General features: G+C 43.7%; 1 protein-coding gene across 5 annotated transcripts in view; it reads left to right on the plus strand.

Annotated features, from left to right (window-relative positions):
- Positions 1 to 27,719, plus strand: part of LRRK2 (leucine rich repeat kinase 2) — a 149,538-nt gene that overhangs the window by 50,554 nt on the left and 71,265 nt on the right. For 3 of the 5 annotated variants that reach the window (XM_061640340.1, XM_061640343.1, XM_061640344.1), the window contains 10 exons: positions 3,073 to 3,217; positions 4,965 to 5,104; positions 5,795 to 5,923; positions 6,034 to 6,204; positions 8,248 to 8,506; positions 13,660 to 13,824; positions 13,982 to 14,100; positions 14,563 to 14,650; positions 17,692 to 17,912; positions 18,413 to 18,663. In XM_061640340.1, coding sequence (XP_061496324.1) covers positions 3,073 to 3,217; positions 4,965 to 5,104; positions 5,795 to 5,923; positions 6,034 to 6,204; positions 8,248 to 8,506; positions 13,660 to 13,824; positions 13,982 to 14,100; positions 14,563 to 14,650; positions 17,692 to 17,912; positions 18,413 to 18,663 — 1,688 coding nt within the window. The remainder of the gene's footprint in view (positions 1 to 3,072; positions 3,218 to 4,964; positions 5,105 to 5,794; positions 5,924 to 6,033; positions 6,205 to 8,247; positions 8,507 to 13,659; positions 13,825 to 13,981; positions 14,101 to 14,562; positions 14,651 to 17,691; positions 17,913 to 18,412; positions 18,664 to 27,719) is intronic. The other 2 variants (XM_061640342.1, XM_061640341.1) reach the window with 2 other exon arrangements.

Here is a 27,719-nt window from a genome sequence, read left to right on the forward strand (position 1 = left end):
TTGTACGTTTGTTGGTGTTCCTCTTCCTTTGCTTCTTTCCTGTGTTACTACTGTTTCTACAGAGAATCTAACCTGGGAAAGTATATTTCTGTCATTATTCATCCTAGAAATCTGTGTCAAATTTATTTTTATTAAGCCTTTTTATTGGTCGGTGTCATATGATGGCAAAGACAGCTTTTTGTGTTTCAAGCTGGAGGTTATGTTCTATTTCTATTTTGGGTGCATAAACAGTTGAATCTGAAACTGCAGTTTAATGTAAAATCAGACTGATTACAGTATGTTACTACTTAAGCAATGACTCTAATTTTTGGAAAAAAAGAAACTTGGGTGCCCAAGATACATGTGTTCAGCCTGCTATGCTTAAACCACTTCATTTAAGGAAAGGTGGGCATTAAAAAGATAGAGCACACCTAGAAATTTGCTAGAATATGTATTTCACCTCCCACTTTTATCTTGTGCAAACTGAGACACTCCTGATGTCTATTGGAGACTAGTCTGCAAAATAGTCAGTGCCATTATTCCACAATTGTTTCTGGAGTTTTTTTAGTGTAATTTTTGCAAAGGGTTGCTGTACTTCGCGTATTCACAGAACAGAAACAAAAGAAAATGATTTGCTCTAGGAAACTTCACTAAAATTGCAAAATAAATCAAACATATTTAAAGTGACTATCTGAACTATATCAACTGTTTTAATATTGTTGCTTCCTCCCTACTAAAACAAGATCAGCACAGCACATGTCTTTTTTCTATTATTTGAGCTGATTGCAGAGGCACATGTTACCAAATTCTTCCAAGCTACACAGGAAGTGGATTGGACTATGAAAGACTAATCCAAATTGTGTTTGCATTTTTACAAATTTGTAGGGCAGTACAATATCTTGGAGAGAAGGTCAGGTCTCCTGCATTCAATATAGCTGTCCAATTTCCCTGCTTTTTAAGTTTGATAGAAATATCTGTTGACTTTAGGTACGTTCTTAAACCGCAAGGGTTTGTTTTGCCTATTAGTGAATTTCACTGCTTTTTAATCTGGGTAGAAAGAAATGGGATCCTGTGCAAATTTGCTGAGAATGGATTGATCATTTGCATGCTTATTGATTTCAGTGGGGTTTACTCCCGTCCAATCATGCTTAGGATAGGTGAAACTGACCACGGTGGGGAGGGGAGTGTTATGGAAATATGTATATATATGCAGAGATGCTGAGCAGTCTAAGCCGTGTGTGCCAGTGTGTGTATTTACCTGAGTAGCAGGCTTTTACCCTGCATTTAGATCACTGAGACTTAAGATTTAGTAAAATAAGAAAAGCTACTTTATTTATAAAAATTAAAAGGCATACCTAGTTCTAACTAACTAAGTTGGAGGCACAATGCCCAGAGTTAGATGTTGCCCTCATGGCTCAGGAGAGAGAGCAAAGACAAAGATGTCTCCTCTCTCCTTGGACAGTCGAAGAGGACGACGAAGGAGGGGCAGGTCAGCTTCCTTGAGTATATCAGTTTACAGTGGAAGGAAGTTAGGTAGAGAAGAGCACAGGTATAGGTAGGCAAGCCTAGCCAGCTGGAGTACCCTATCTTCCTTCTGGAATACAAACAAGAACCCAAACAGGAGTTGTTCTTGCCCCACTTCCAACAAGGAGGAGGAGGAAGGGCAGGGGTAGGGGAGGAGGGGGGAGGGGAAGAGAAGGGCAGGTTTGATCATTCTTTTGCTTATTGAGTTCAGTGGGATTTATTCCTGTGCAATCATGCCTAGGATAGGTGAAACTGACCACAGGGAAAAGGGAGGGAGGGCTGGAGTGGGCAGGGGAGGAGGAAGAAGGGAGGAGGAAGGGAGAGGAGAGGGGAAGGAGAGGAGAGAGGGGGAGGGACTATTAAACCACTCTGGCCACTGGAGCTCTGTCAGGTGATAGGAGTCTCCTAACAACTCTCAGCACCCTTCACAAACTACACTTTGGGGGAAGCCCCCCATTCTTTGGGGGAAACCACAGGAAAAGCCATGACTGTCTAAAGTAAGATAAATGTCTGGCATGGGTGTGGCCCCCTGATTAGCCAAGCCACACAGTTGTGAGTCTGGTTTTTAGAACACTGACAGCTGATTCTTACTGAGCATGCCCGACATTATAATAGACTTCAATGTTAAATTTCTTAAATTAATTAAAATTCAGCCAGGCATTTTTTTTAACTTTTAAACTGCAGAATGTGAAGGTCAGAGTATGGGCAAGGTCAATAATAGGATTACAGGTACTCTATGAACATGGCTGATTTTTAATTAGTTTTAACAATTTATAAGACCACTGACAGAAAAAAGTCCAACAGGGGTCTGGATTTTTTTCTCTTGTTTTACACTTTGAACTCTCAATTCTCTGACTGTTTTGTATAGCACCATGAATACTTAGAGGGTTGTTAAGCAAGCGTTTCTGAGTTCAGGACTATAAATTTTGTAAGGTTTTGTTTTGAAATGTGCTTATGGAAATCGGCAGAATGGCATGGGGTTATTTTCAATTTAACATAGTGGAACACGAAAAATCAATGCTGGCTAGTATAATAATATAGGTTATAAAACTGTTTGCATATTGAAATGTATATTTGTTCAGCTATGTGGCAAAATAATCTTTTAATCATATCACTCATTGAAATCACCAGTTATTTTGAAGTTCATAATGCTCATCTGTCACTTGAAGCTCTCTGAGGACATAATCAAAGAGCTTTTATATCCTGACTGACCTTTCTGCCAGTGCAAGCAGTGTCTTGCAGCGGCATGCCCTATGCTTCTTTAGGAGCCTGCAGGGCCATTGCGCCAAGCAGTATTCCAACTCTCAGGTATGCCTAGATTTTGCCAATAGTTGCCTACCTGCACTTCTGTTAAAGGGCATTAGCACAGCAATACAAGGGTTCTGGATCACAATGAGTGTTGAATTCATCCAGAGTAATAGATGTTTTTAAATACAACAACTGAAACCGCATGCATGCAAGTTTCTGTATTAATTACTTTCAGTTCTGTAGTAATTGTTCATTACAAAGTTTATTTCTGCTTTTTCAATATAAGGGATAACCATCCTTTATGTTAATTTTTGTTTCTAGTTTATTGGAAATCCTGGCATTCAGAAATGTGGATTTCAAATACTTTCTTCTGTTGTGGAATGTTCAGGTGCCCTAGAAATGTTGACGCAGCAAGGAATGACAGATACTGTACTCCATACACTGCAGATGTATCCTGATGATCAAGGTACAAAGCAAGATAGGGCTAATTGAACTTTGTATGTCATCTAACCCAAACCTAATGCAGGACATCCAGCAACTGAAGCATGTCTTATAGATACTTGTTCATCCTCATTTGAAGGGCCTTCAAGGGAAGTTAAGGGTTTTCCATTTCACTCAAGCTCCAAAATGCCGAGAAATTAGAGCAGTTAAGAACCAGATGTGTTACTTGTACCTATGTTACAAGTGACCTTAATATCTGTTACTTCCTGGCATTTTGGAACTTGAGTGAATATGGAAAAACCTTAACATAACATACTAAATAGAAACTGTTTTGTTAATTGAATTTGATTATGTTTTGAGAAGGCTCTGCCTACAACTCTCTCATCAGGCAAATCTGAAATTGAGACACTCAATGGAAAAAGAAAGGAAGACATATACTTATTAAATAAGAAATCACACACCATTTAGAAGGGCAGGAATTCACATTTGGCAGATAAAATGCACCCAGAACCACAAAGTTGGTCCCTAAATCTCCCCATTTTTTTCTGAAGGATCTCCTGTGTCTTCAAAGCTCTCCATCAGAAATCCAGCTGCTATGCATCTTAGAGATATTCCCCTGTCTCTTTTTTTACCTATCTCCTGTGATTACTTCCCCCTGTCTCTTTTCACGTCTATAACTTATAGCTAGTTTCATATCTCATCTCCTCCCCCTACCGCCAGTCCTTTTGTGCCCATCACACAGCCACACTCTGTCATATTACAACCGTGTTTGCCTGACACTCCACTCAACATTCAAGTCCTCCTCTCTGCACATAACCATCTTAACACCCTTATGAATTTTCATTGGCTAACACTGGCAACAAAATGCCTTTTAAATAAAAACCAGGAACATGTTATAACTCATGGGTAATGGCTCATACCAGACATTCCCTTTGACTTGTTTTAAGTTTCCCCCCCCCAAAAGATACTATGCAAGCAGAACAATCTTTTTCCCAAAACAACACCAGCAAAGTCAATGCAAGAAACACACACACGGTCAATTTTCTGAAGTTGCATGTTGCATTCACAGATTTAACACATTGAATATAAGCCATTTCTTCTTTCTATCCCAAATTCAGCATGGACCATCTTCAAACATACCTCTCCTCTACTGCCAAGTTTCAAGATTGTTCATTCAACCATTTTCTAACTTTTATGGGCAACTTAAAACTTCAATCTTTACATATTTCAGTTAATTAGATGTTAATTAGATTAATTAGGCCTGTTTCTCCAAAAGCCGTACTATAACTTATAGGGACTTAAAAATATAATTCTCTAGAGTAATTTATTTTCATGTATTCTAAAATATGAAATACAATACACTTGGAGTAATTTATAAGGATAAAATGGCACAAAAACCTGGTGCTGGATAGAGTTGGGAGCAAATAGGAAAGTCAATATTTAGGGTGGTTTTCAAAGTTTCTGTTCTGCTAGTGCAAGAAACTTCTGCCTGCGAAAGGGAACTTCCCTTCTTCCCTGCAGCCCTCTGTGTGCACTCAAAATCAGCTCTGGTGGATTGGGGGACCCTCTAGTGCAGACTTGGGAGGCACGGGGGAGAGGAAAGGAAGTGGAAGTCCTGTTGTGCTAGTAGAGTTCCCCTTATGGAGCATTGAATATAACCCTCTGTGTTTAATAGGAGCAAATAGGAAAGACAATTTTCTATGTTCATTGTCAAGTCTTTGTTTTAATGTTTCTGACCTTCCCCTCTCTCTTTTTTTAATCTTTCTTTCTAGAAATACAGTGCTTAGGTTTAAGTCTTCTGGGATCCTTGATTACAAGAAAGAGCTTGTGTATTGCAACTATACACGTTCTGGCAACAGTCCTGGTTTCTGCTTTACGGCGGTTTAAGGATGTTGATGAAATACAGGCACATGTATGTGATGTGTCTGGTATGAAAATCCAGCACTTTTCTGTTTGTGTGGGAGGCTTCTTTGGGGAAAGTTAAATTCAGAGATTTTTTTCCCCACTTGGTTTTGAATGTAACAACTCTTAATGGGCTGGTTTTCTGTGCCTCGTTGCTGATTTACCCATGGCACTTGGTTATATCAATCTCAATCTCAGGAGATCTTATTTTGGTTTAGATCTGATGGCTAAATCTCATCTTTGACATGCCATAGTATTGTAATGTCTCATCAGTGCAGGAAACTTCTCATGTGCAGCAGGACTTACTGTTCAAAGCTCCCAGAATGAGATTGTGTAGGATTGTGTAGGATTTTGCCCTGTGGCAAAATTGAACTATATGACTAAGTTTACCAAAATAACATTTGTTCTGTTTATCCTTTGGTCTCATAGGTTTATTGTTATCCTTAATGTTTTTAATCATAAGAACATAAGAACATAAGAAGAGCCTGCTGGATCAGGCCAGTGGCCCATCTAGTCCAGCATCCTGTTCTCACAGTGGCCAACCAGGTGCCTGGGGGAAGCCCGCAAGCAGGACCCGAGTGCAAGAACACTCTCCCCTCCTGAGGCTTCCAGCAACTGGTTTTCAGAAGCATGCTGCCTCTGACCATATACATATACTATTGGTTGGCGCCTTACCATTTTGTTATCATTTTATCTGTAGGGGTTTCAAGCAATTATGTCAATACTTGACCTGTCACCTTGTTTTGCGAAGCTGTTAATACAGGAGTCATTTGACACAGTTATTTTCTATCAGATGTCCATGTGTTTCACTGAACAAAGAGAACAGCAGGTATCTCATCTCTTTTCCTCTGACCCTCTCCTTTCCTTCTTTAGCACATTTAATCTGACATGTTCTGGAAGATGTTCACCCACTTTCAATTGCTTGTCATCTCAATTTAGTTTCAGAGTCTTTGTTGCAAATGTTTTGCTAAAATAGCCGACAACGATGATTTAAAAAACCTGATGCTTGAGAAAGCCTGTGCTGAATACAACTGCATTATGGCTGAATGCCTGCTATTGCTGGGAGCTGATGTGAATAAGAAGACAAAGGCAAACTCTTTAATTTATCAAGTATGTATGTTAAAATGTAAATTGTTGCATTGATTTGAAAGATATATGCTTGGCCTTTTAAAGAAAAACATCCTACAAAAAGAGCTGAAATGCAGATGAACCTGACACCATATTGAATACACAACAGAAAAAAACTTAATTTAAAGGCTGTCGTTTGGAAAAGTATCACTTGACATCAAATATGTCAAATGTCCTAAGTGTGCATGAAGTGCATGCATGTATAAAGCGAAGTCAGTTTCCAACACCCCATCTACATTCTCCCAGCATAATGTCACATCCCTAATGTGCCCATAGACTAGAATGGTACTATGTAGGTAGTAATGTGCTTGAAAAGTCCAGAGACAATGATCATGTAGAGTTCCCAACCCAATAATGTTCCCATGTACTTCTGTTTTACATTCTCCTGTGTGAGGGACTACCTTTCATTTTTATGGACAAAAGCAAAGTGGAGAGTACTTTGCACTTGGAAACACCATTGAGCAATGGCGGCTGGTGGCTCCATGTCAGTGAGACAATGGAATTTGCTCAGAGTTTTACTCTGTACTTTCAAGGAGCTTTCCAAGGTGCTGAAGCATCTTGGACAGCTCCTTGAAAGTTCAGACTAAACCCTGGAGAAGGTTCCACCGCTCCACAGACATGGAGCCATCAGCACCACTGTCATTGGGTTACCCTCAAATGGACAGTGGCTGGCCCAGCCCCAGCCAACAGGGTTCCTCAGAGACACTTGAATTGGAAAAACCTTACCTCTGCATAGCGATGAGGATTTTCTGGAAAATCGGGGTCATTTACATAGGAAAATTTTCTGATGTGATCTAATTTAGCATATGAAATGGAAAATTTTCCATGGAAAAAATAAAGCACTGGAAATTTTTTCAGAAATGCTTCTGGTTTGGATTTTTTTTTTCATACATGACTGCCTCTGTACGTACTACATTTCATAACTTCATTTTGCTTGTTCTTTTAAATAAAATCTGGATTTTTCCTACAGCGTCTTTGTTAGAGATGTATTTGATGAATTTCTGCATGAGCCTCATTTTGTTCTGTATGCTGTGTTTTTTGTTTTTTTATTTCCTAATTGCACAGTGTTCTGAACACCACATAAAAAATCCGAGAAATGCATTTAAAATAAAACTTTACCCACAGACTCCTGGAGCTCACAAGGTCCTTGGGTTTCAGTGACTAACAGTGGAATGTTGGGAAGAATGTCATGCAAGGAGCGAAGGAATTTGTCTTCCAAATAAGCACTGGAATTTTATTTATGGCGATATTCTGCCTGAACCGTGTCAAACTGACAGACCATTCCCCTTTGTAAAAAGTTTAAGGAGCACTGCATTGAAAGTTCCTGTCTCTCTGGTATATTGGAAGAGCTTGAACCCCTTTGGCACTTCAGAAACATGGCTGCTTTTGACTTGCTTTTTACATTTACAGTATAGAGCATAGTGACACATAAATAGGAAGAAACCTTGTTGTACAACTTGCTTTTAAATGATATGGCAAAATTGCTGCCTTTCCACTGAATGAATTGTGATGGATAGTTCATGTTTTTGGCAGTTTACCTACACTAGTGTTCTCTAGACACTTTGCATGCAAAAGGCAAAAGCATGGGTATTCGTTTTCTGCAGCTTAAAAATATATAATTGTGCAGAAGATTATATCACCTACATTTTGTATGGAAATGAATGTGAAAATAAACTCAGTATGCAGCACCGTATGCGTATTACAAACACATATACTTTGGAATACACTCCCCTGGGAATTAAGATGGCACCAACATTTTTTTTCCTTTAAATGCGGCTCTTTTATTCAGTTAGACTGTTTCAGGGTAAGATTGTTGGACGTTATTCCTGTTGGTTTTACAGATGGATTTAATGTGTTTTTATTGTTTTACCTCAGTACTTTTTTATATACGCTGCCACAATATTTTCAAAGGATGGTTGGTTTATAAATCCTTTAAATAAATGAAATACATATTGTTAGAAGAATTTTCCACTAGTTTGTCCAAATCGTGTCATGTGCATTATTCATCCATTTCTCCTGTCATAGGTTTGTGAGAAAGGAAGCAATCCTAAATTGGTAGAACTGCTCGTAAACAGTGGCGCTCGAGAGCAGGATGTTCGGAGTGCTCTGACAGTCAGCATAAAGAAAGGGGATAGCCAGATCATTAGCTTGCTGTTAAAAAAGCTTAGTCTGGATGTAGCCAACAGCAGCATATGTCTTGGAGGATTTTGCATTGGTAGAATTGAACCTTCCTGGCTGATCCCCTTGTTCCCAGATAAACAAGGATCCATCAGGAAACAAACAAGTAAGTGGCTATAGACTAGATGATCATATTAAAGTATTATGGTGGTGTTAATGCCTGCATGACCAAACAACGTGCAGCTCTTGGTTGGTTTAAGGTTAGTTCCTTGAATAAATAATCAGTATAGGCCACTGATTTTTTTTGGTGCCATTGATTTCACATGTACATATTGCAGGAGCTCAGATGCAGTTTGATTAGGTAGTTCAGGTGGTTGCCACCACTTTTCATGTGTATTAATAATAACAATCTTGTGGCTGTTGGCCATATGAAGATTTGTAATAGGTTATGCTTTACCTCCAAAGTGTTGTAAATTTGAAGCATTAATGGCTTAATCTTTCTTGAATTGGCTTTCAAAGTTCTGCCAAATTCAGGTTTCCTGGCTTTTTATGTAGGAGGTTAATATTTCTCCCATGCATGTAAGATGATCTCAGGTGGGATTTCAGCTCCACCTTGCGGTTAAAGGCAGAATAACACACTTTGATTTTGCAAGCTCATCTAGCCCTTACGTAGAGAGGACAGTTCCTATTCTGCCTTTCACTAACTGTGGTAATATCTGTGCTCTCTCTTTATTGCTATGGTTCAAGCTTGTATGCTACTGTGTTTTTTGCTTTCTGTGCCTTTGTCTACCCTTTCATGAATTCTTGCTCCTTTACTTCATTGTTTTTCTGTTTCTTGCTGCCCTCCCCAAAACTCACTTCACTTCTGCTGCTATTTTCACTTTCCACCCTTCTCCATGGGTCTCTCTTCAGGACCCCATCTCTCAGTTGCTTCAGATTCCCTTGTCTCCAGCCTCCTTTGTCACCAGCGTTCTCTCCTCACTCCACTCACATCCTACTGCCCATGGCCACTTCTCAGATTCTCCCATCGCTCGTCTCCTTCAGCACCTTAAAAAAGAAAAAAAAAAGAGTGAGAAGAGAGTAATCTTTGGTAAAGGGAAACGTGCACTGTGCACTTGGCCCCTGTAAGACCGGCCAGGGCTTTTAGAAAGCGTTGGCTTGACAGACAAGGTTGTGGGACAATCTAAAGACACAATGGCGGCTGTTGGAAAAGAAACCTCAGGCCCCTGCCACCAATGCCACCAGTTCCCACTGCAAAGGCTTCTAGTTGGGCCTGCCCAAATCAATGTAGCCAACAGATGGAGGCGGTTGCCAACTCCCCCACCAGTGGGACGGCGGGTGTTTTGACAGTGAATAAGATGTTGGGCAGGGTGGCTGTGGAATCTGTCAACACCATCACAGTGCCCACATTAGGGTCCTTTGATCCTCAAGGCCTTCATTTAACAGGGGAACCTAGCTATGGGGCTATGAGGTTCATGTTGTCTGATGAAAGGACCCAGGGGGATGCTGCCCAGAATGAGGTCCATGGACCTGTCAAAGCTTCTGATGAAGAAGGGAGGCACTCTTTGTCAGACCTGAGTTATTTTTTTCTGCTCAGTCCTTCCCTGAAGACTTTGGGGGATTCCAAGAACTTCTTAGGCCTCATCCTTCATGTTCACATCATGCCCATCCCTCATCCTAAGGGCATGGAACATCAATTATGACTCATAGTATTTTCCCTTCGGCTCAATTTTATCCAGTTCTACCTCCACTAGTGCAACTGCAGTTATCTGACCTCATGTTACAACAGATAAAGGACACTATTTTCACAGCTCTATCTAAAAACTTTACTGGTCAGCCTCGGGCTCTGTCACAGACTTCTCAGCAGCCCGATCTTAGAGTAGTACCTCAGCAGCCTACTGCTGTTTCGGATATGACAATGCCAGTGTCACAGCTACTAGCTGTTTCTATCCTAGTACTGCCTCCTTCAGTCCAACTAGTGGCAGCTCTTTAGACATTGGCACCTTCTGCTCAGCAGGCAGCACCTGCAGATTCCCATGGGCATGTTTCTCCTGATCCACATGATGTTCAGCAGGGGTGGGCCAGGGGGCTTAGAACTCAGCACCTGGCTAAGGATGTAACGGCTAAAAGGGAGCATCCTGAATCTGATCTAAATGTTTTGGATGAAGAGGAGTGGAGTGGGGCTTCTGTGTCTGAAGAGAGAGTCTCCACTCATCTGTTCCAATATACTCACTTTCTCTCTTTTTTGTGCAAGACTATGGAGTCTTTGGACTTAGTTTCTAAGGATGATCCTCCTGCTTTCTCTACTTATAGGGTAGCTGTGGTATGCCCAGAAAAAGGTAAAGGTGTCCCCGCACTTATAGTGCGAGTTGTTTCCGACTCTTAGGGTGATGTCTTGCGACGTTTACTAAGCAGACTTTATATATGGGGTGGGATTGCCAGTTCCTTCCCCGGCCTTTCTTTACCAACCAGCATATGCTGGGTACTCATTTTACCGACCACGGATGGATGGAAGGCTGAGTGGACCTCGACCCCTTTTACCGGAGATTCAACTTCCTCCTTCCGTTGGAATCGAACTCCGGCTGTAAGCAGAGCTTCGGCTGCATTACCGCCGCTTTCCACTCTGTGCCACGGAGGGTCATATGGTATGCCCAGAACCTTGGCTAAAATCCAGGAACTTTGGGCAATCCACTTAGCACTGCAACACTTCCTCCACTCGTTGTGCAGTCCTAGTCAGAACGGACAACTTGACTGCAAAAGCCCATGTAAAAGGCATGTGGTCAGCACCCCTTTAGGAGAAAGTCTACAAACATCTCTTTTGGGCTGACGGATACCTGGATACCTAAGGGGGGATGACAGCACCCAGGTGGATTGGCTCAGTTGGCAGCATCTTCACAGAGAGGAATGAAAGTTGTATCCAGACACATTCCAGGAAATCATGTCCCACTTGGGGGAGGTCCATGTAGACTTGTTCATCTCCAGATGGAACCATCAGGTGAAGAGGTTTTTCTGCAGGGAAATCGCCTCCCCATGGCCACAGGGGATCCTGAATACCTTCCCTCCAATTCTGCTTCTGTCCAGGCTTCTTCACAAGATCCAGGACAAGATGGTGAAGGTCCTACTGGTAGCTCTCTATTGGCCACACAAACTGTAGTTTTGGAGGTTCTCAACCTGGCCATGGGTAGTCCGTGGAGATTGCCTCATAGAGGCAATCTACTATCCCAGGGACCTCTGCTTCATCAAGACCCAGCATGGCTGGATCTTCATGTGTGGCTATTGACAGGAGAAGATTGCTGAGGGTAGGCCTCTATCAATTTTTTCTACTAGGCTGATCTCAGTGGTCATCTACTCTACATATTTATGAAAGCTCTTGGAGAGTGTTGTCTTCATGGTGTGCTCAGAGATGTCATCCAGTTAAAGGCAGATGTTAAGGAAGTCTCATCGTTTCTATGAGGTGGCATCTCATTGGGACTTTGTCCAAACACTTTGAAGTATCAACCCTTGGCCTTGGGTCGAGATTTTCCAAGACTACAGAGACACCCTTGGATGCGCACCCATTCATGAAATGTTTTCTTAAACGAGCCACATTGTCTGCACCCCTGACACAATGCAGGTTTCCTACGTGGGATTTATATAAGGTCTTGACAGCATTGCAACAGTCTCCCTTTGAGCCACTGTGCTCAGCACTGCTTGAATCCTCTCCTTCAAGGTGCTGCTCCTCATGGCAATTACTTCAGCCTGGAGGATACCCAAACTGAGTGCCCTCTCAGTGGACAAATCATCCTGTACTTTTCACAAAGACAAAGTGGTATTTCACGCTATTCCTTCTTTTCAACCTGAAGTCTTATCTCCATTTCACTGTCAGCAGGAGCTCATTCTCTTGCCTTTCTATCATTCTCCTATTCTTCTGAAAAGGCTTGGTACTCGTTGGATGTGCAAAGGGCATTAAAGGTATATATTGCCAGAACCAAGCCCTTCTGTTTGTGACCTTTTGTCCCTCATTCTTAGGGAAGAAAGTATCATCTTCCACCTCGTCCAGGTGGATTAAGACTTGCATAGTCTTGGCTTACCATTCCTTGCATCTCATGCTGCCCTCCAAGATTTTGGCTCACTCCACCAGGTCAGTGGCTACCATCTTGCCCTTCTCCCTCATTGCCTCCCTTGAGGAGGTATGTAAGGCAGCTACCTGGGCCAGACTGAATACATTTATTAAATATTATAGTATCAATACTTATGCCTTGGCTGAAAAGGGTTCTATAGCATGTTCTTCTAGTCCAGTAGCAGCTCAGATATTTAGTTTTTATGTTCCCACCCTAAATGGGTCAGCTCTGGTATGTCCCCCTGAGATCATCTTATATCCATGGGACAAGTAACCCTTGGCCTCACCGTGAAACAATCTTCTACATGCATGGAAAGATGATCTCAGGACCACCTCCTATCTGAGCTGTGTTGTATGTCCTTGAGGTTGTATGTTGCCTAGTGGAGAGTGCAGTGTTGTTGTTTCTCTACTGTTGTTCCTTTGTTCTCTATTCTCTTTGGTTTGGCAAGGAAGAACTGTCCTCTCTGTGTAAGGGAAGGCTAGATGAGCTTGCAACACGGAACAGTGTGTTCTTCCTTTGACCACAAGGTGGAGCTCAAGTCCCATCTGATATAATCTTTACATGCACATAGAAGACCATTTCATGGCAAGATCAAAGGTCTGTTTTATGCACATTTTTGTATTCACTGTATTGTAGCACCGTTGGTGCATGATTTCATATTAGACTGGTTCAGACAATCATAACTTGACATAAGCCAACATATGAATGAACCTTTTGCCCATAAAACTGGGAACTCTAGAACAAGCCAGGATATTAAACCAACTTCCAAGTGTGGTTTAATATTTGGAGAAAGGCCATAGCTGAGTGACAGGGCATCTTCTTTGCATGCAGAAGGTCCCAGGTTCCATCCTCAGCATCTCCATGTAGGGCTAGAAACTCCTTCTTGAAACTGTGGAGAGTCACTGCCGATTGGTGTAGACAGTACTGAACCAATGGTCTAATTTGTTATAAACCAGCTTCCTATGTTCCTATATGACTTGTTCTGGAACTGGAGTAGTAACAAGTGTTTTCTGTTTTGGATTAAATGGGATACCATGGTTAATTAGAGACTTCCTGGCTTAATCACATTGTGCACACAAATGCAGCCCCTTCTTGCACAAAGGCTTATTCATAGCTTTGCTTATTTAAGCTAAGATTGTCCAAATGCAGCCACTGTGTATGTACTCTGTTCAGTGCTTCTAAAAATTGTATTTTTTGTTTGTTTCTTGCACATTATAAGCAGGTTCTGCATTAGTCAGAATGGTGCTTAGATACCAAAAGAAAAGCAGCTGTGAGGACCAGTCAAGATCCAGTAATGAAGTAAATGTCTCTGAAGATTGGACAATCCTGCCTGACACTTTAGTTGACAATGTATTCTGCTTGAGTGATGATATAGATAGTGAAGGTACATTTGCAAGTTAAAACAAAGGTTATACATGTTCACATGAGTTCCTGCTACTGGTGTTATGCTGGTAGTATTTCTGGCATGTAGGCTTCTATTTGTTACTTGAAGTTTCTAGTAATTATTCTTGTAATCCTATTTAATCATCCTTTTGCCACAGGGAGTGAAAACTCGATCCTTGTCAAGAGGAAATCCAACTCTGTGTCAGTTGCAGATCTTCACAAAGACAGGGCCTTGCAGATGTGTTCTCCACTCCTGAAAAGGCATGCAAACTCTGTGGTAAGATAAAAGGTGTATCTGTAAGTCATAAAGGGAGTAACTAGTTGACTTCCTTAGCTTTTTGTCTCTTAACTACATATGAAGCAGAAAGAAATGGAATAACAGCGCATTATAGTTCAGTAAACTGTATAAGAAATAGCTCATGAACCATGAGCTTCTTGATGTATCTTTGGCCACAGTGCTGTGCATGTGGATCTCTGTATATGCATCAGTCAAACAATCTGCACTGAAATCTCAAATCCACAGTATGCACACATGCCTTCCTTTTGCCAGCGCTGCCTACTTCATTTGAGAGAAACCATTCCTGCTGCCCAGTATAACTAGGTGGAGTGCATATCTAGGGGATGAGGATGTTTCTGCAGTTCATGCTGATCGTTAATATTGGCACTGCAAGTGAGGTATAATATTTTGATCATGCACTGTTCTTAAATACATCCAAATGTTCATATCTGTAACATTCAGACTCTTGGAATTCTCCAGGGACCTGGGTCACATTACGAGCCTTTAAGGAATCCAAGAAAAAACATATTGTCTTCTGAAGAATCACATAGTAAGTGTATATTCACAATAGGTTTTGAACATGTTTGTGCAATTCTGTTAGCAGTTAAATTCTATATATTGTTAGCATGTCTAATAAAATACTGTGTAATTTAAAAATCAAAGAAGTTCTTATCACTATACAAACTGTGGTAGAACTATGGAGTTGGGGCAATCAAATGGCCATCTATTTCAATTTCTTGCTGCATCACTGGGCACGGTCCAATCGGCACAATCCACGCACATGTTTTCCACATGCATAGAGCAAGTGGAATCTTTCATGGCTATAAAGAAACGAATCAGGATATCTGGTCTGAGAAAAATTCCTTCCTGATGCTCAATACTTTCCCCTTTATTAATTTGTATATAAGTCATTCTGGGAGTCCTTTTGACTGAAGGGTGAGATGCAAATGCTACAAACAAACACCTATTGAACAACCTTGTTGAATCTTTTTAAATCTGCAAAATGTTTTTTGAACATATGCAAGCTACCAAGTAAAATTTTGGTCTATGTAGCCTAGTATTGTCTACTCTTACTGGCAGAAGTTTCTGGTGGAGATCTTTCCAGCTCCACTGTCTGAGATCCTTTAGGTGAAGATATGAGCATTTGAACCTGGATCTGTCTAGATGCAAAGCATCACTGAGCTGAGCTGTTCCTTCCCATCCACTTGGGAGGAAAAAGTTATTTTATTTGTTTAAATGGTTTCTATTAGTAGTAGTATGTTCCTAATATGTCCGTTACAATAAACAACTACAGTAAAGCAAAACAGATATGTGGCTGGATATTATGCTGAAACTTATCATTCCAGAACACCACAAATAAAATCCACCTTTCTTTAAATTTATTTGCCTGTTATTCCTTACTCATTCTTCTATAATGTTAATTTTGATAATATAACTGTGATGCATGTTCTTTTAAACCAATCTGCTATTAATGGAATCTTTTTTCCAATTAGTGGCTATGCAAACACTAACAGCTATAAGAAGATTAATAACCATTTCCAAGTCAACATCAAGAATTAAATTCGTTAGATATTCCAGTAATTATGTCTTTGGATCTAGTGATAAGAAATAACCAGTAATTTCCCCTATTAAGCTTTTACATGTAATCCAGTCTTGAATTAAAGGGCATTTACAAAATATACATAAAACCCCCTGTCCATTCTGTTTTACATCTCCAAAAACTTCTCTGTACTGATAAGTATATCTTGCTATATCTATACAGTGTTAAATCTGCTCATATCAAGCTTGATGGTATCTTGTTCCATATCTGTTGTCATTCTCCGATATTTAATTTCTCCCCTAGATTTCTCATAAAGGTACCTGAATTATCCCCAAATTATAATATAAAATTATATAATTTGCCCATGGTCATTGTTGGCATTGTTGTGGCACTATATCAATATCTATGTTTCTGTGCAAGTACAGTTTTATGTAAAACTATTTCCTTTCTCTCTTATTCCTACCCACAAATAGTGAACTATGGTAGATCCCTTTCTGATTGTCAGCATTTTAAGGCAATTTCTCAACCACAGATCCCTTAATCAATTAACCAATTAGGAAATACTTAAGCATTAAAGTTAAGTACAAATCAGAGAAGCAGACTCAGGACTTGAAGACTGGGTTTTGCACAGAGCATTATTCCAGAGGTCAGCACAGGAATGAAGCATTAAAATATACTAGGCAGAAATCAGGATACAGAACACCAGCAGGTGAAACTAGACTTTGGAAGCAACAGAGGACTCTACTTGCACAAGTTAAATCTAGCACTTTCCAGTCTTTGAAGCAAGGTGGAGACTGTCCAGTATGCTTTAACTTGGATTGCTGCACTGAGCAGGGAGTTGGACTTGTTGGAACAACTCTACTGTTCTATGATTGTATGATTTCTCATAGGAAAAGAAGTAATTTCTCAAGTTGTAACTGTCTTTTCCTTGCCTGTATTACCTTGGAAAAACTGTCAGTTCTGAGTATATGAGATATTCCCCTTCCTGATCTTTCTGGAATTGTCTAGCAGCTTCATTAACGCCTGGCTGCTGAACAAATGGGTGAGATGCCAAATGATGAGGGTAAATTGCGTTCCTCCCTCTCCTCTGCAGGTGAGAGGGGGTGGCTAAAACTTTCATCAGCAAATACATTTATTATTATTATTATTATTATTATTAATTACCCACCCTTCACCCAGAGGTCCCAGGGCAGGTTACAACAATTTTAAAACACATAATTAAAATGACCTAACATCAACACAGAAAATAGGATGGGTCCTAAAAATATACACTTGGCACTGGGCTGACAGAGGTCTCAGGAAGCATCTCATCCATGGTCTCACCAGAACCTTCCCCAATTTCTGCAACCCCCTCCCTATTCTCCCAGTTGTGTGTGGAAGGAAATTCCAGACAATTAATTGTGCTCCAAAGGACAGAGTTTATTGAGAGACAATAACATAGACCAATGGGCCCATTGGGAGAGAGGCTACCAAGAACCTTCTCTGCCCAAGATATGCCAAGCAAAGCATTATAAAGGGATTACACATCATACATATAACCACAAAGCAAAGGATAAACCCATATTTAGCATTCTTACACTTTCTGGGTGGTCACCTGGTACATCTTTGCCCTGCCCCTCCATGTGCCAGGTTGGTATCCTCCTCTTATCTCCATATTGGGCAGTTCAGATTTTCAATCTCTTCACCCTAAAACCTCCTCCTACTGAGATGTTTACTTCTTCAGTTTAAACTGACACTTTATGTGAAATATCTCTTTTCACCACAACTTCCTCATTTTCCCTTGCTTTGTGCATTTCCAAGCTGCTTTCAGTTTTAGGCTAAGCTGATACTGCATCTAAAATGATAGGTCCTTTTGGTCAAGAGAAGAGACAAAAGGCTAAAGGCTTTTTAGGCCTGATGAGGTATAATTTCTGCTCTCACGTGCCAAAGCTTCTCCATGGGACCCATGACAGGAGTTAGTAATTGCTAGTAAGTGATAGATGACATTGATGCAATTGCAGCCTTTTCCTGATAAAGCGAAATGTTTCTGTTATTTATTTATTTTAAAATAGAAGGCGTATCTAAATTTCAATCAAATCTTAAGCAATCGGACAGTTTTTCTTCATCAGTCCCTGACAGAGAATATATTAAGTCACTTGATCTTTCATCAAATGAGGTAGAGAACATAGATGGCATCAGTCAAAGCTCTTGCTTAACTACTCACTTGGAGCATCTTGAGAAATTAGAGCTGCATCAAAATTCCCTTTCATCCATTTCCGAACAATTGTGTGAGGTGAGTCTACTCTACACAATGCTCAAAAATACTGTGACATGTTCTGTCAATGAACCATGTTTGCACAATACAGAGGATGTTTGTTTTTAATACTTATATCTCTTTAACATTAATCCAGCTATGGATGGGAGGTGCTTTATTTTTAATTATTATTAAATGTATATTCTGCTCTATATTTGCCATAGCTGGTGAAGCATCCTAAGCTGGGCATAAACACTCCTACCCACAGAAGGTACTTGGAGTGCAACCCCTCCCAGAATAGGTCATCCACCTAATTCCTAGACATGGGAACCACCTACAGCACCTCTATCTTATCAGGATTCAATCTCAGTTGCTATAGTAGTTTAAGTCTGGGAATACTGTATATGACATCAGAAGCTACTCAGAAGCTTCGGCAATATATCTGGACATGTCTGTATCATGTTAACTATGTATTTACTGCAGCATGTAATAGTTTTAAATGCTTAAGATTAGATGCATCCTTTTTTTTCCCCTTGCAGACTTTGAAATGTTTGAGATATCTGGATCTGCACAGTAACCGTTTTACATCTTTTCCTGCATACCTGTTGAAAATGCCTCTTATAGCACACCTTGATGTCTCGCGCAATGACATTGGTCCTTCCTTAATTTTGGATGCAAAGATTGTCTGTTCAACTCTAAAGCTATTGAATTTATCATACAACCAACTGTCATGCATTCCTGAATTTCTTTCCAACGTTGCAGAAAAACTGGAACACCTTATATTAGAAGGGTGAGAACAGAGCATGGTGCTTTGATAGATGTTTCTCAAAGGTTGCTCGCAGTGGTGAATTACAAAATGAGGAGGCTCTATGTGGGATGGGGACAACCTGTGTCCTTCCAGATGCTGCTGGATTACCACTCCCATCTCTAACCTTTTCCCCATCTTGGCTAGGGCTGATGAGAGTTGGAGGCCACCCTGCTCTATGCTAAAGTACGTTCTGCAGCTGTACACCTCCATCATCTTCATCATCATTATTTCATGAATCGCCTCTTACACGCGTTTCAAGGCGATTTGCAAATTTACCATAAAAACAGCTCACTTTTTTTAAGTACCAAAACCCCAAACTAAATATAGGTTTTAAAATGATACAAAATGAACACTTAAGGCATATATAAGCTTTCTTTTACCTTCACTTACATATGCATTTGGAGGTAGTTCTGCAGGCCTTTCCTCCTGTCCCATTCCACGGTACTTCTTTCATAGTTCTTCTGTGTCTTTTGATAGGCAGGCTAGTATAAATATGTTTAGAATGAGGGTGAAGGCTGTTTTAACCTGAAGTCTTTCATTCTTTTATTAGCTGACTCCTTTCTTACAAGATGAAATAAATCAACTGAAACCAATATGAAAACATTAAGCTAGCATGATCTCAGTGGTTCACCAATGTACAATACATATTGACAATGAATGCATAATGAAATATACTAAGGTATAAATTCAGTTGGACTTGGTGGAATTTAATTCTGAGTAAACTTGCTTAGGATCGTACTGTTTAAACACAGATAGAGGTGGGTTACTGTTTTTGCCCTTAACTGACAACCTTATATTTCACTGTTCCTCTGGAGCAGGAATGGGGAATCTGTGGCCCTCAAGATGTTGCTGGACCCTGTTTCCCACCTCCCTGACCATTGGCCATCCTCTCTGGGGCTGATGGGAGCTGGAGTCTAAGAACACCTGGAGGGTCCCTAGTTCCCCATTCCCGTTCTACTACAGCCTATAGGGGATGGCAAGACGATCAAGCCACAGCCTCTTTCCCCTCCTTTCTCTGTGTCCTTGCATCTCCTTGTAACTGTCAGTTCTCTATCGCCAGCCACTGGTAGCAAGTCACAGTCTAGAACATAACACTGTCTCATTCTAACAATTGATTTGCAAGGTGAAATAAAATCCTCTTATTTTCCTCATTTAAAGCAGTCTTGTATATTTCTGCTGCTGTACATTTTGAGGTTAGATCCCTTGCCTTAGTATTCACATTTAATTTGTGTGCTTGTCTACCTCTCCTTTCCATTTCAGTTATTATGTATTGTGATTGTGCATGTATCAGGGAGAAGATGGGGGAGGGGGAGAGAGATAGGAGAAGAGAGTGATCAGAGGAGAAAGGTAAGAAGGAAAGAGACAGCATTGTGCCAGAAAGCATGGTATGGAGAGGGTGCAAAGAGGCAGTGGGTAGTGGTGGTAGGCAGGTAGGATGCCAGAGTGGCCAGTGAGACAAACAAGCGAGGGCCCAGGGACACTAATTTGCCTGCTGCAATTTCCTGACTTTGGCTCATGGACGGATGAAAGATTGGGGGGGGGTTCTCCCAGGGCCACTGGTTGACTACATTTGCATGTCCCACTAAACCACAGTTTTGCACAATATAAACAAGCTGCAGTTTGAGCTCACATGCTCTCCCTCTCTCCTCCCGCCTCCATATGACTGGTAGGAAGAGTTTAGAAGCCTTAGCTTCTGCTTTTGCTTAACTAAAGTTTGTTGTGTTGTCTGAAGTCCTCCCAGCCATACAGAAGGAGGAGAGGGGAGCACGTGAGCCTGAGGCTCACTAAGGCTCATTCCTGCTTGTTCATGTAGTGCTAAACTGTGGTTTTGCATGACATGCAAATATGGCTCATGTATAGTTAGGTAGTAGCGAATGTACTCAATGAAGTTTACCAGGCAAAACATGAAATTGAAATTGAAACTTTATTTTTACCCCGCCCTTTTTCCAAACTGGAACTCAGGGCGGCTTACAAATAGAACTACATGTAGTTAAAAACATAGAAAAACATACAATTAAAATACAATTAAACTATGCACAACCTTAAAACCATAAAAGGCACTTAAAATCTAAAAACAATACAAAATAATACAAATAATAATATAAAACAATAAAACAAGCCTTGTGAAGCCCAATCCTAAATACCTTCTATCCCAAAAGCCTGTCAGAATAAAAAAGTCTTTACTTGCCGACGGAAGGATGGCAAGGAGGGGGCCATTCGTGCCTCCCTAGGAAGGGAGTTCCAGAACCTAGGAACAGCCACCAAGAAGGCCCTATCTTGCGTCCCCACCATTCGCACTTGCGAGGGTGTTGGGACTGAGAGAAGGGCCTCTCCTGAAGATCTGAGGTCCCGGGCTGGCTTGTATAGGGAGATACGGTCTGACAAATAGCCTGGACCTGGGCCATATAGGGCTTTAAAGGTCAAAACCAGCACTTTGAATTGTGACCGGAAACAAACTGGCAGCCAGTGGAGCTGTTGTAACAAGGGAGTTGTATGATCCCTGTAACCAGCCCCTGTTAATACTTTGGCTGCAGCTCCTTGTACCAGTTTAAGTTTCTGAACAGTCTTCAAAGGCAGCCCCACATACAGCGCGTTACAGTAGTCTAAATGGGATGTAACTAAGGCATGCATCACCATAGTCAAATCAGGCATTTCCAGGAATGGGCGCACTAGTCTTAAATGGGCAAAGGCACTCCTGGCCATGGCCGAGACCTGGGCCTCCAAGTTCAGAGCTGAGTCCAGGAGCACACCCAAACTGCGAACCTATGTCTTCAGGGGGAGTGTAACCCCATCCAGCAGAGGCTGAATCCCTATTCCCTGATCTGCCCTTCGACTGACCAGGAGCACCTCTGTCTTGTCTGGATTTAGTTTCAATTTGTTCACCCTCATCCAGTCCATCACTGATGCCAGTCCATCACTGATGTTCAGGACCAGGACAGCTTCCTCGGCTTTATGTGGAAAGGAGAAATAGAGTTGGGTGTCATCCGCATACTGATGGCACCGAACCCCAAACCCCCGGACAACCTCTCCCAGTGGTTTCATATAGATGTTAAATAACATGGGGGACAAAACTAACCTGAGGGACCCCATAGGTCAACGGCCAAGGAGTCGAACAGGAGTCTCTCAGCACCACCTTTTCCACAGGTAGCCTGCCATCACTTTGGGCTTTACTGCCATCTAGCGTCCAAAGGCAAGAATGCGCTGGAGTTAAAACCTGGGCCTCGGGCCCCTCCCACTCCAGTCTTCATTCTTGCCTTCGTCCAAGGCAGTTTGGATTGCTGGACAGAGCGTAGATAAGTTGTTATTCTTTCTTCCATTTGGCCCTTCTTCCTTGTTTTCCCCCCTCCCCCTTGGTGTTTGGAGGGTGTGCAATTTTTCCTGTACTCTGTTTTTTCCCGTTTTTTATTTTTCGGGAACTCCTCTTTTTTCTCGTATTTTTGCTTGTATTTTTCCTAGTACTTTTTCTTATATTTTCTTTGGCATTTTTCCCCTGCCTTTTTTGGTGTCTGGGGTTATTCGGGGGCGCTTGCTGAGGCTTCTCAAGCAGCAGCTGCTGCTTCTCCGTTGTGTGGGGGACCCGCGGCTGCGGCCCCCCTGTTCGGCCTCGCCGTAGGGTAGCTTGAGGCTGTGGCTTCCTCGCAGGCCCTCCACCCATTCTTGCACCCCCTGGACAGCGTTTTCCTCTCCTCGCCAGGAGCCTGCTCCGGCGGTTCCAGCCTCCGTTTTGGCTTTTGCCTCGGAGGTGGAGGCGAGCCTCCCCGCCGCCTCTTTTTCCTCCAATAAAGTTGTTCTTCGCAGAGGCCTTTTTTGCGGCCCTATACGGCAGCAGCTCCTCCCGGCTGCTCCTTAAGCCCTGCTGGAGCTCTGTTTAGGCTGTCCGATCTCGGGGCCGCCATTTTTATTCTTCATTTTTTCGTCTGAGTTTCACTTTTGGAGGTTTCGTTTCTGAGGTCTCACCCAATTCAGAGTTGATTAATCTTGCTGCATGTGAGACCTGTTTAGTTTGAGCAAGCTGTATTTAAGGGATACCACATCTTCCCCATTGTGTGTGTGTATCCTCTTATGTGCACCACTTTTTGATGCAAGCCCCTTCTTCTGGTGGCAACCTAGTTTCGTCAGTGCACATTGGCGGTACCGCACCTTCCCCATTGTGTGCATGTATCTAGCCCTGGCCACGCTGCGCTTTTTAAAAGCAACCTTTTAAAAGCAACTTTTTTCCTGGCAGTGTACTTAGCGATCTCGCACCTTCCCCATTGTGTGCATGTCCCTAGCTGGTGGCCAATATTGCATCTCGACTTCCCCTTTATTTTTTGGAGTCCTGATTGCTTAGTGTGGTATTAGTACTTTATTTGTGGGTGTACCCACTTATTTTTGGAGGCCATAGTGAACCTAGTCAATTTTCTCTTGGTACCTTGCCCCCCAGTGTGCATCCTGCTCCCTACTATATTACAGCTCAGATCTGTCACAGCACCTTCCCCATTGTGTGCGTGATCCAGACACTGACATGGCAGATCAGAACCCGGAGGTGGCACAAACTTCAGGAGCAAGTTGTCAGGGCATCGCCCCATCTCAACACAAACTATCTAAACATAAGCAAGCTAAAGCCTTAGCCAAGACTAAACACCTGTCTGGCCACGGTGCGCCAAAGAGGGCACGCTATTTCTCAGCCCCGATCCTTGAGAAACCTCCGCAAGAAGCAGTACCTGCGCTCTTTCAATCGCCTTCTGGGTCATCAGAGGATGAGTTTGAAGGCTTCCCCAGCCAAACTCCTCGCCACTCTGATATCTCCCTTACTCCTCTGACTCCATCTGTGCAGACTCACCTGCCTACACAGGAACATACTGTACCTGCTCCTCCTCCTTCAGGGCTACAGTTGACTTCTGAATTCCTGCTACAGCTGCGAGAGGTGCTCGGGTGCCTATCTCAACCTCAGCCTCCAGCACAGCTATCCCCTCAGCCTGGAGTCTCGTGGCAGTCCAGTTCTGCTAGACAACCTGGCTGTCATGATGATGCCCCTCTACCCTCACCTAACCCATTTGATGTGGTCAGGGGCAGATTGGGCATGGAGCCCTCACAGATGGACGACTACTTTAACTTCTTGCTGGCTGACCCTGACGAATGGAGTGGGGAATCTGATCCAGATGAGGACTATTCTTATCGCCTCTTTGACCCAGCTGATTTCACTCCTCTGTCTCGCAGAGTAATGGACACCCTTGGCATTCAACTGGCACGAATGCAACCTGCTGCCCCTCCTGTGAAGGGTGCCAGAGTTCTCAAGTCCCCCAGATCAGTGGATCACTTTATCCCTGTGCCAGATCCCATTAACAAGCTGGCCAGAGAAGAATGGTCCCGCCCTCTGCGCCCGCGCCGCTTCTCTCCATTGGCCAACAAGCTGTATACCCTGGCCCCAGAATTCATGTTGTTCCTGAACGTCCCGGGGGTGGACCAACCTATCTCCAATCTTGTTTCTCGGTCTCTCCTCCCGAAAGAGGAAGACTCACAGTTCAAGGATCCCTCTGAGAGGTGGCTCGACTTTGTCCTACGAAAGAACCACGAGGCATCCGCTCATTCCATCCGGGCCTCCGCTGCCTCCTCCATCTTCTCACGGGCCTCCATGATGTGGCTTGACGACCTTTTGGACGACCCTAATCCGGATCCCACCAAATTACGAAAGGGCCTACTCAAATTACACAAGGCAGATGCATTCGTGGCTGATGCCACGCTAGACGCGACCCACCAAGGAGCATGGGCCCTTGCTGCTGAAATTGTAGCTCATCGAACCCTATGGCTCTGACATTGGGACGCTGACACTACCGCCAGAACTAACTTGTCTATGGCTCCATACTCGGGCTCTATGCTTTTTGGTGAGGATGCTCTTAAAGCTGTCCTGGTTGACCCCAAGGACAATCGTAAGCCTACCTTAGCCACAGCCAGAAGAGACGACCGCAGACCATTTCGGCGGTTTACTCCTTACCGCCCCTTCCAGCCCTTTTGGGGGGGACGACCTGGCAGGCGAGGACGGGATGCCAGGTCTACAGATTTCTGTTCCTCCAAGGCACCGTGGCCCAGACAACACTTCCAGCTCAGAGCCCAATACCAAGGTAGGCAAGCCCCTTCGGCCTCTTATGGCAGAGGAGCCCATCAACGCAGGCAGTTCTGACGCCATGCCCATCGGAGGCAGACTCCTTCTCCAGCTCCTGGCTCACTCTGACACACATCTCTTGGGTCAGGGTCATCTTCATAGGGTACAACACAGAGTTTTGGCGGACTCCCCCGGACAGATTTTGCCTCTCCCCCGTCTCCAAGTCACGCAGGAGGGTTATGCAGGATGCCCTACGTTATCTGCTAGATATAGCCGCTATAGAGCCAATACCACCATCCGAAAGGCTGCAAGGCGTCTACTCCATCCTCTTTGTGGTCCCCAAGCGAGATTCTTCATGGAGGGCGGTCTTAGACCTCAAATTTGTCAACCGCTTTGTCAAGTACCGTCGCTTCAAGATGGAGTCACTGGCATCAATTGTGGAGGCACTGCAACAGGGGGATTTCCTTGCATCCATCGACTTGAAGGACGCTTATTTACACATACCAATTTGCCCGGATCACAGACGATTCCTGAGATTCTCACTAGGCCAGCACCACTTCCAATACCGTGCCATGCCATTCAGCCTCTCCTCGGCTCCTTGAGTCTTCACCAAAGTGATGGCCACCATGGTGGCATTCCTTCGTCTACAAGGGGTTCATATTTACCCCTATCTGGACGACCTGCTCCTTCGAGCATGCTCCCAGGACTTAGCCAACAGACAACTCCAGTTCACCCTAGAGGCCCTAAACTCTCACGGCTGACTGGTCAACATCAACAAGAGTCATCTGCAGCCAACCCAGCGCCTCCAACACCTGGGTGCCATACTGGACACGTCTCTAGCCATGCTTTTTCTGTCCCCAGACCGTATTGCCTCCATCACAGCCATGGCAACCTTATTGACACATCGACTAAAGGGCAGATGTCATACTCCTGGCGCAGTTTCTCGGGTCAATGATTTCCACAATTCACATCGTCCAGTGGGCTCAACATCGCTCGAGACCTCTACAATGGGCCCTCCTACCCTTTCAGGCAGCCATTGCCAAGTCCAACCATCGTGTGATTCCGTTGGATCCATCGCTGAAGGACTCATTCCGCTGGTGGGCAACAACAGCACACCTCAGCAAGGGTACACCATTCCGGGAGCCAGTCAGGGACTTAATCACCACAGATGCCAGTCTGTCGGGCTGGAGAGCCCACTGCAACTCCACCTTTGTCCAAGGTGTGTGGTCCGCAGTGGACCTAAGTCACAACATAAACTGGCTGGAGCTCAGGGCGGCTCATCTGGCCCTTCGGCACTTCCAGCCACTGTTTTCTCTGCAGCACGTACTCATCTGTACGGACAATGTTTGTGTGAAATTTCATCTCAACAGACAGGGGGGTACCAGGTCCAGGGCTCTTCAGGCAAAGGCGACCCGTATCTTCGACTGGGCCGAGAGCCATCTATTGTCCTTACGGGCGGAACATCTCAGCGGGGTTCTAAACGTGACTGCTGATTGGCTCAGCAGACAGTAGGTCAGCCCGGGAGAATGGAAGCTTCATCCGGCAGTGTTCCACCTTCTCCAGCTCTGGTTTGGCTCCCTTTTGGTGGACCTCTTCGCTTCCAGCCACAACTGCCAGCTGCCTCGTTACTTCTCGAGGTACCTAGAGCCGACGGCAGAAGCAGTGGATGCGCTGATAGCACCATGGCCATGCGGGCTTCTGTATGCCTTCCCTCTGATATCCCTCCTGGGCAGGACATTGACAAAACTCAGACACAAAAGGGCTCGCATTCTCCTGATAGCACCCTACTGGCCTCGCAGACCTTGGTTCTCGGACCTTCTCTTGATGTCAGTTGCGGATCCCTGGACCCTTCCGGTCAGGCCAGATCTTCTCACTCAGGGACCAATTTGGCATCCAGACCCGAACTGGCTGAGCCTGACAGCCTGGCTTTTGAACGGACACAGTTGAATACTGCTGGACTTTCTCAGGGGGTGATCGACACTATCTTAGCATCGAGACGACTGTCAACTACTCGCATTTACCAGAGTACTTGGCGTGCCTTTTCCAACTGGTGCACCTCCAAAGGTTTTCCAGCATCTCAAGCTACAGTACAGCAGGTTCTACAGTTCCTATACAGAGGCCTGACATTGGGACTGTGACCGAACACTCTGCGTTGCCATGCCTCCACCATCTCTTCAATCCTGTCCGTTTCCTCATCGGCTGCCCCCTTGGGCGCTCACCCGCTCATCAAACGCTTCTTAAGAGGGGCTGCCCGCCTCTCTCCAGCTGTACGCCAACACTTTCCTTCCTGGAGCCTCTCCAAGGTCTTGCAAGCCTTACAGCACCCTCTGTTTGAGCCTCTTGCTTCAGTACCTCTCAGACTGTTGTCCTTCAAAGTCCTTTTCCTCGTTGCTATTACTTCACCGAGGCGGATCTCGGAGCTACAGGCCTTGTCATCGGCCCGTCACCTCTGTGTATTCCATAAGGACTCAGTTGTCCTGAGGCTGGACCCATCCTTCTGCCCTAAGGTCAACTCAGTCTTCCACTGTAGCCAGGACATTGTGCTTCCATCATTCTGCCCAAAGCAGGTCCATCCCCTCGAAAAGGCCTGGCATTCGTTGGATGTTAGGAGAGCCCTCAAAATTTACCCCTATCGCACCCAAGACATCCGGCACACAGAATCCTTATTTGTATCCTTTCACCCTAGGACTTTGGGGAAAAGGTTTCCAAATCCACCTTGTCCTGTTGGCTACGGGCCTGTATTGCCCTGGCGTATCAGTCCCTTAATTTGCCAGTGCCGTCTAACATCACGGCTCATTCCACCAGGTCAGCGGCTACTTCAGCGGCATTTGTAACGAATGCACCTCTTGCTGACATATGTAGGGCTGCGGTATGGGCTACCCCTAACTCCTTCGTGAAGCATTACAAGATTGACCGATATGCTTCTGCTGATGCCTCCTTCAGGAGGCGTGTCCTC

The sequence above is a fragment of the Rhineura floridana genome, chromosome 8 (genome assembly GCF_030035675.1).
Source record: "Rhineura floridana isolate rRhiFlo1 chromosome 8, rRhiFlo1.hap2, whole genome shotgun sequence".
NCBI classification, from domain to species: domain Eukaryota; kingdom Metazoa; phylum Chordata; class Lepidosauria; order Squamata; family Rhineuridae; genus Rhineura; species Rhineura floridana.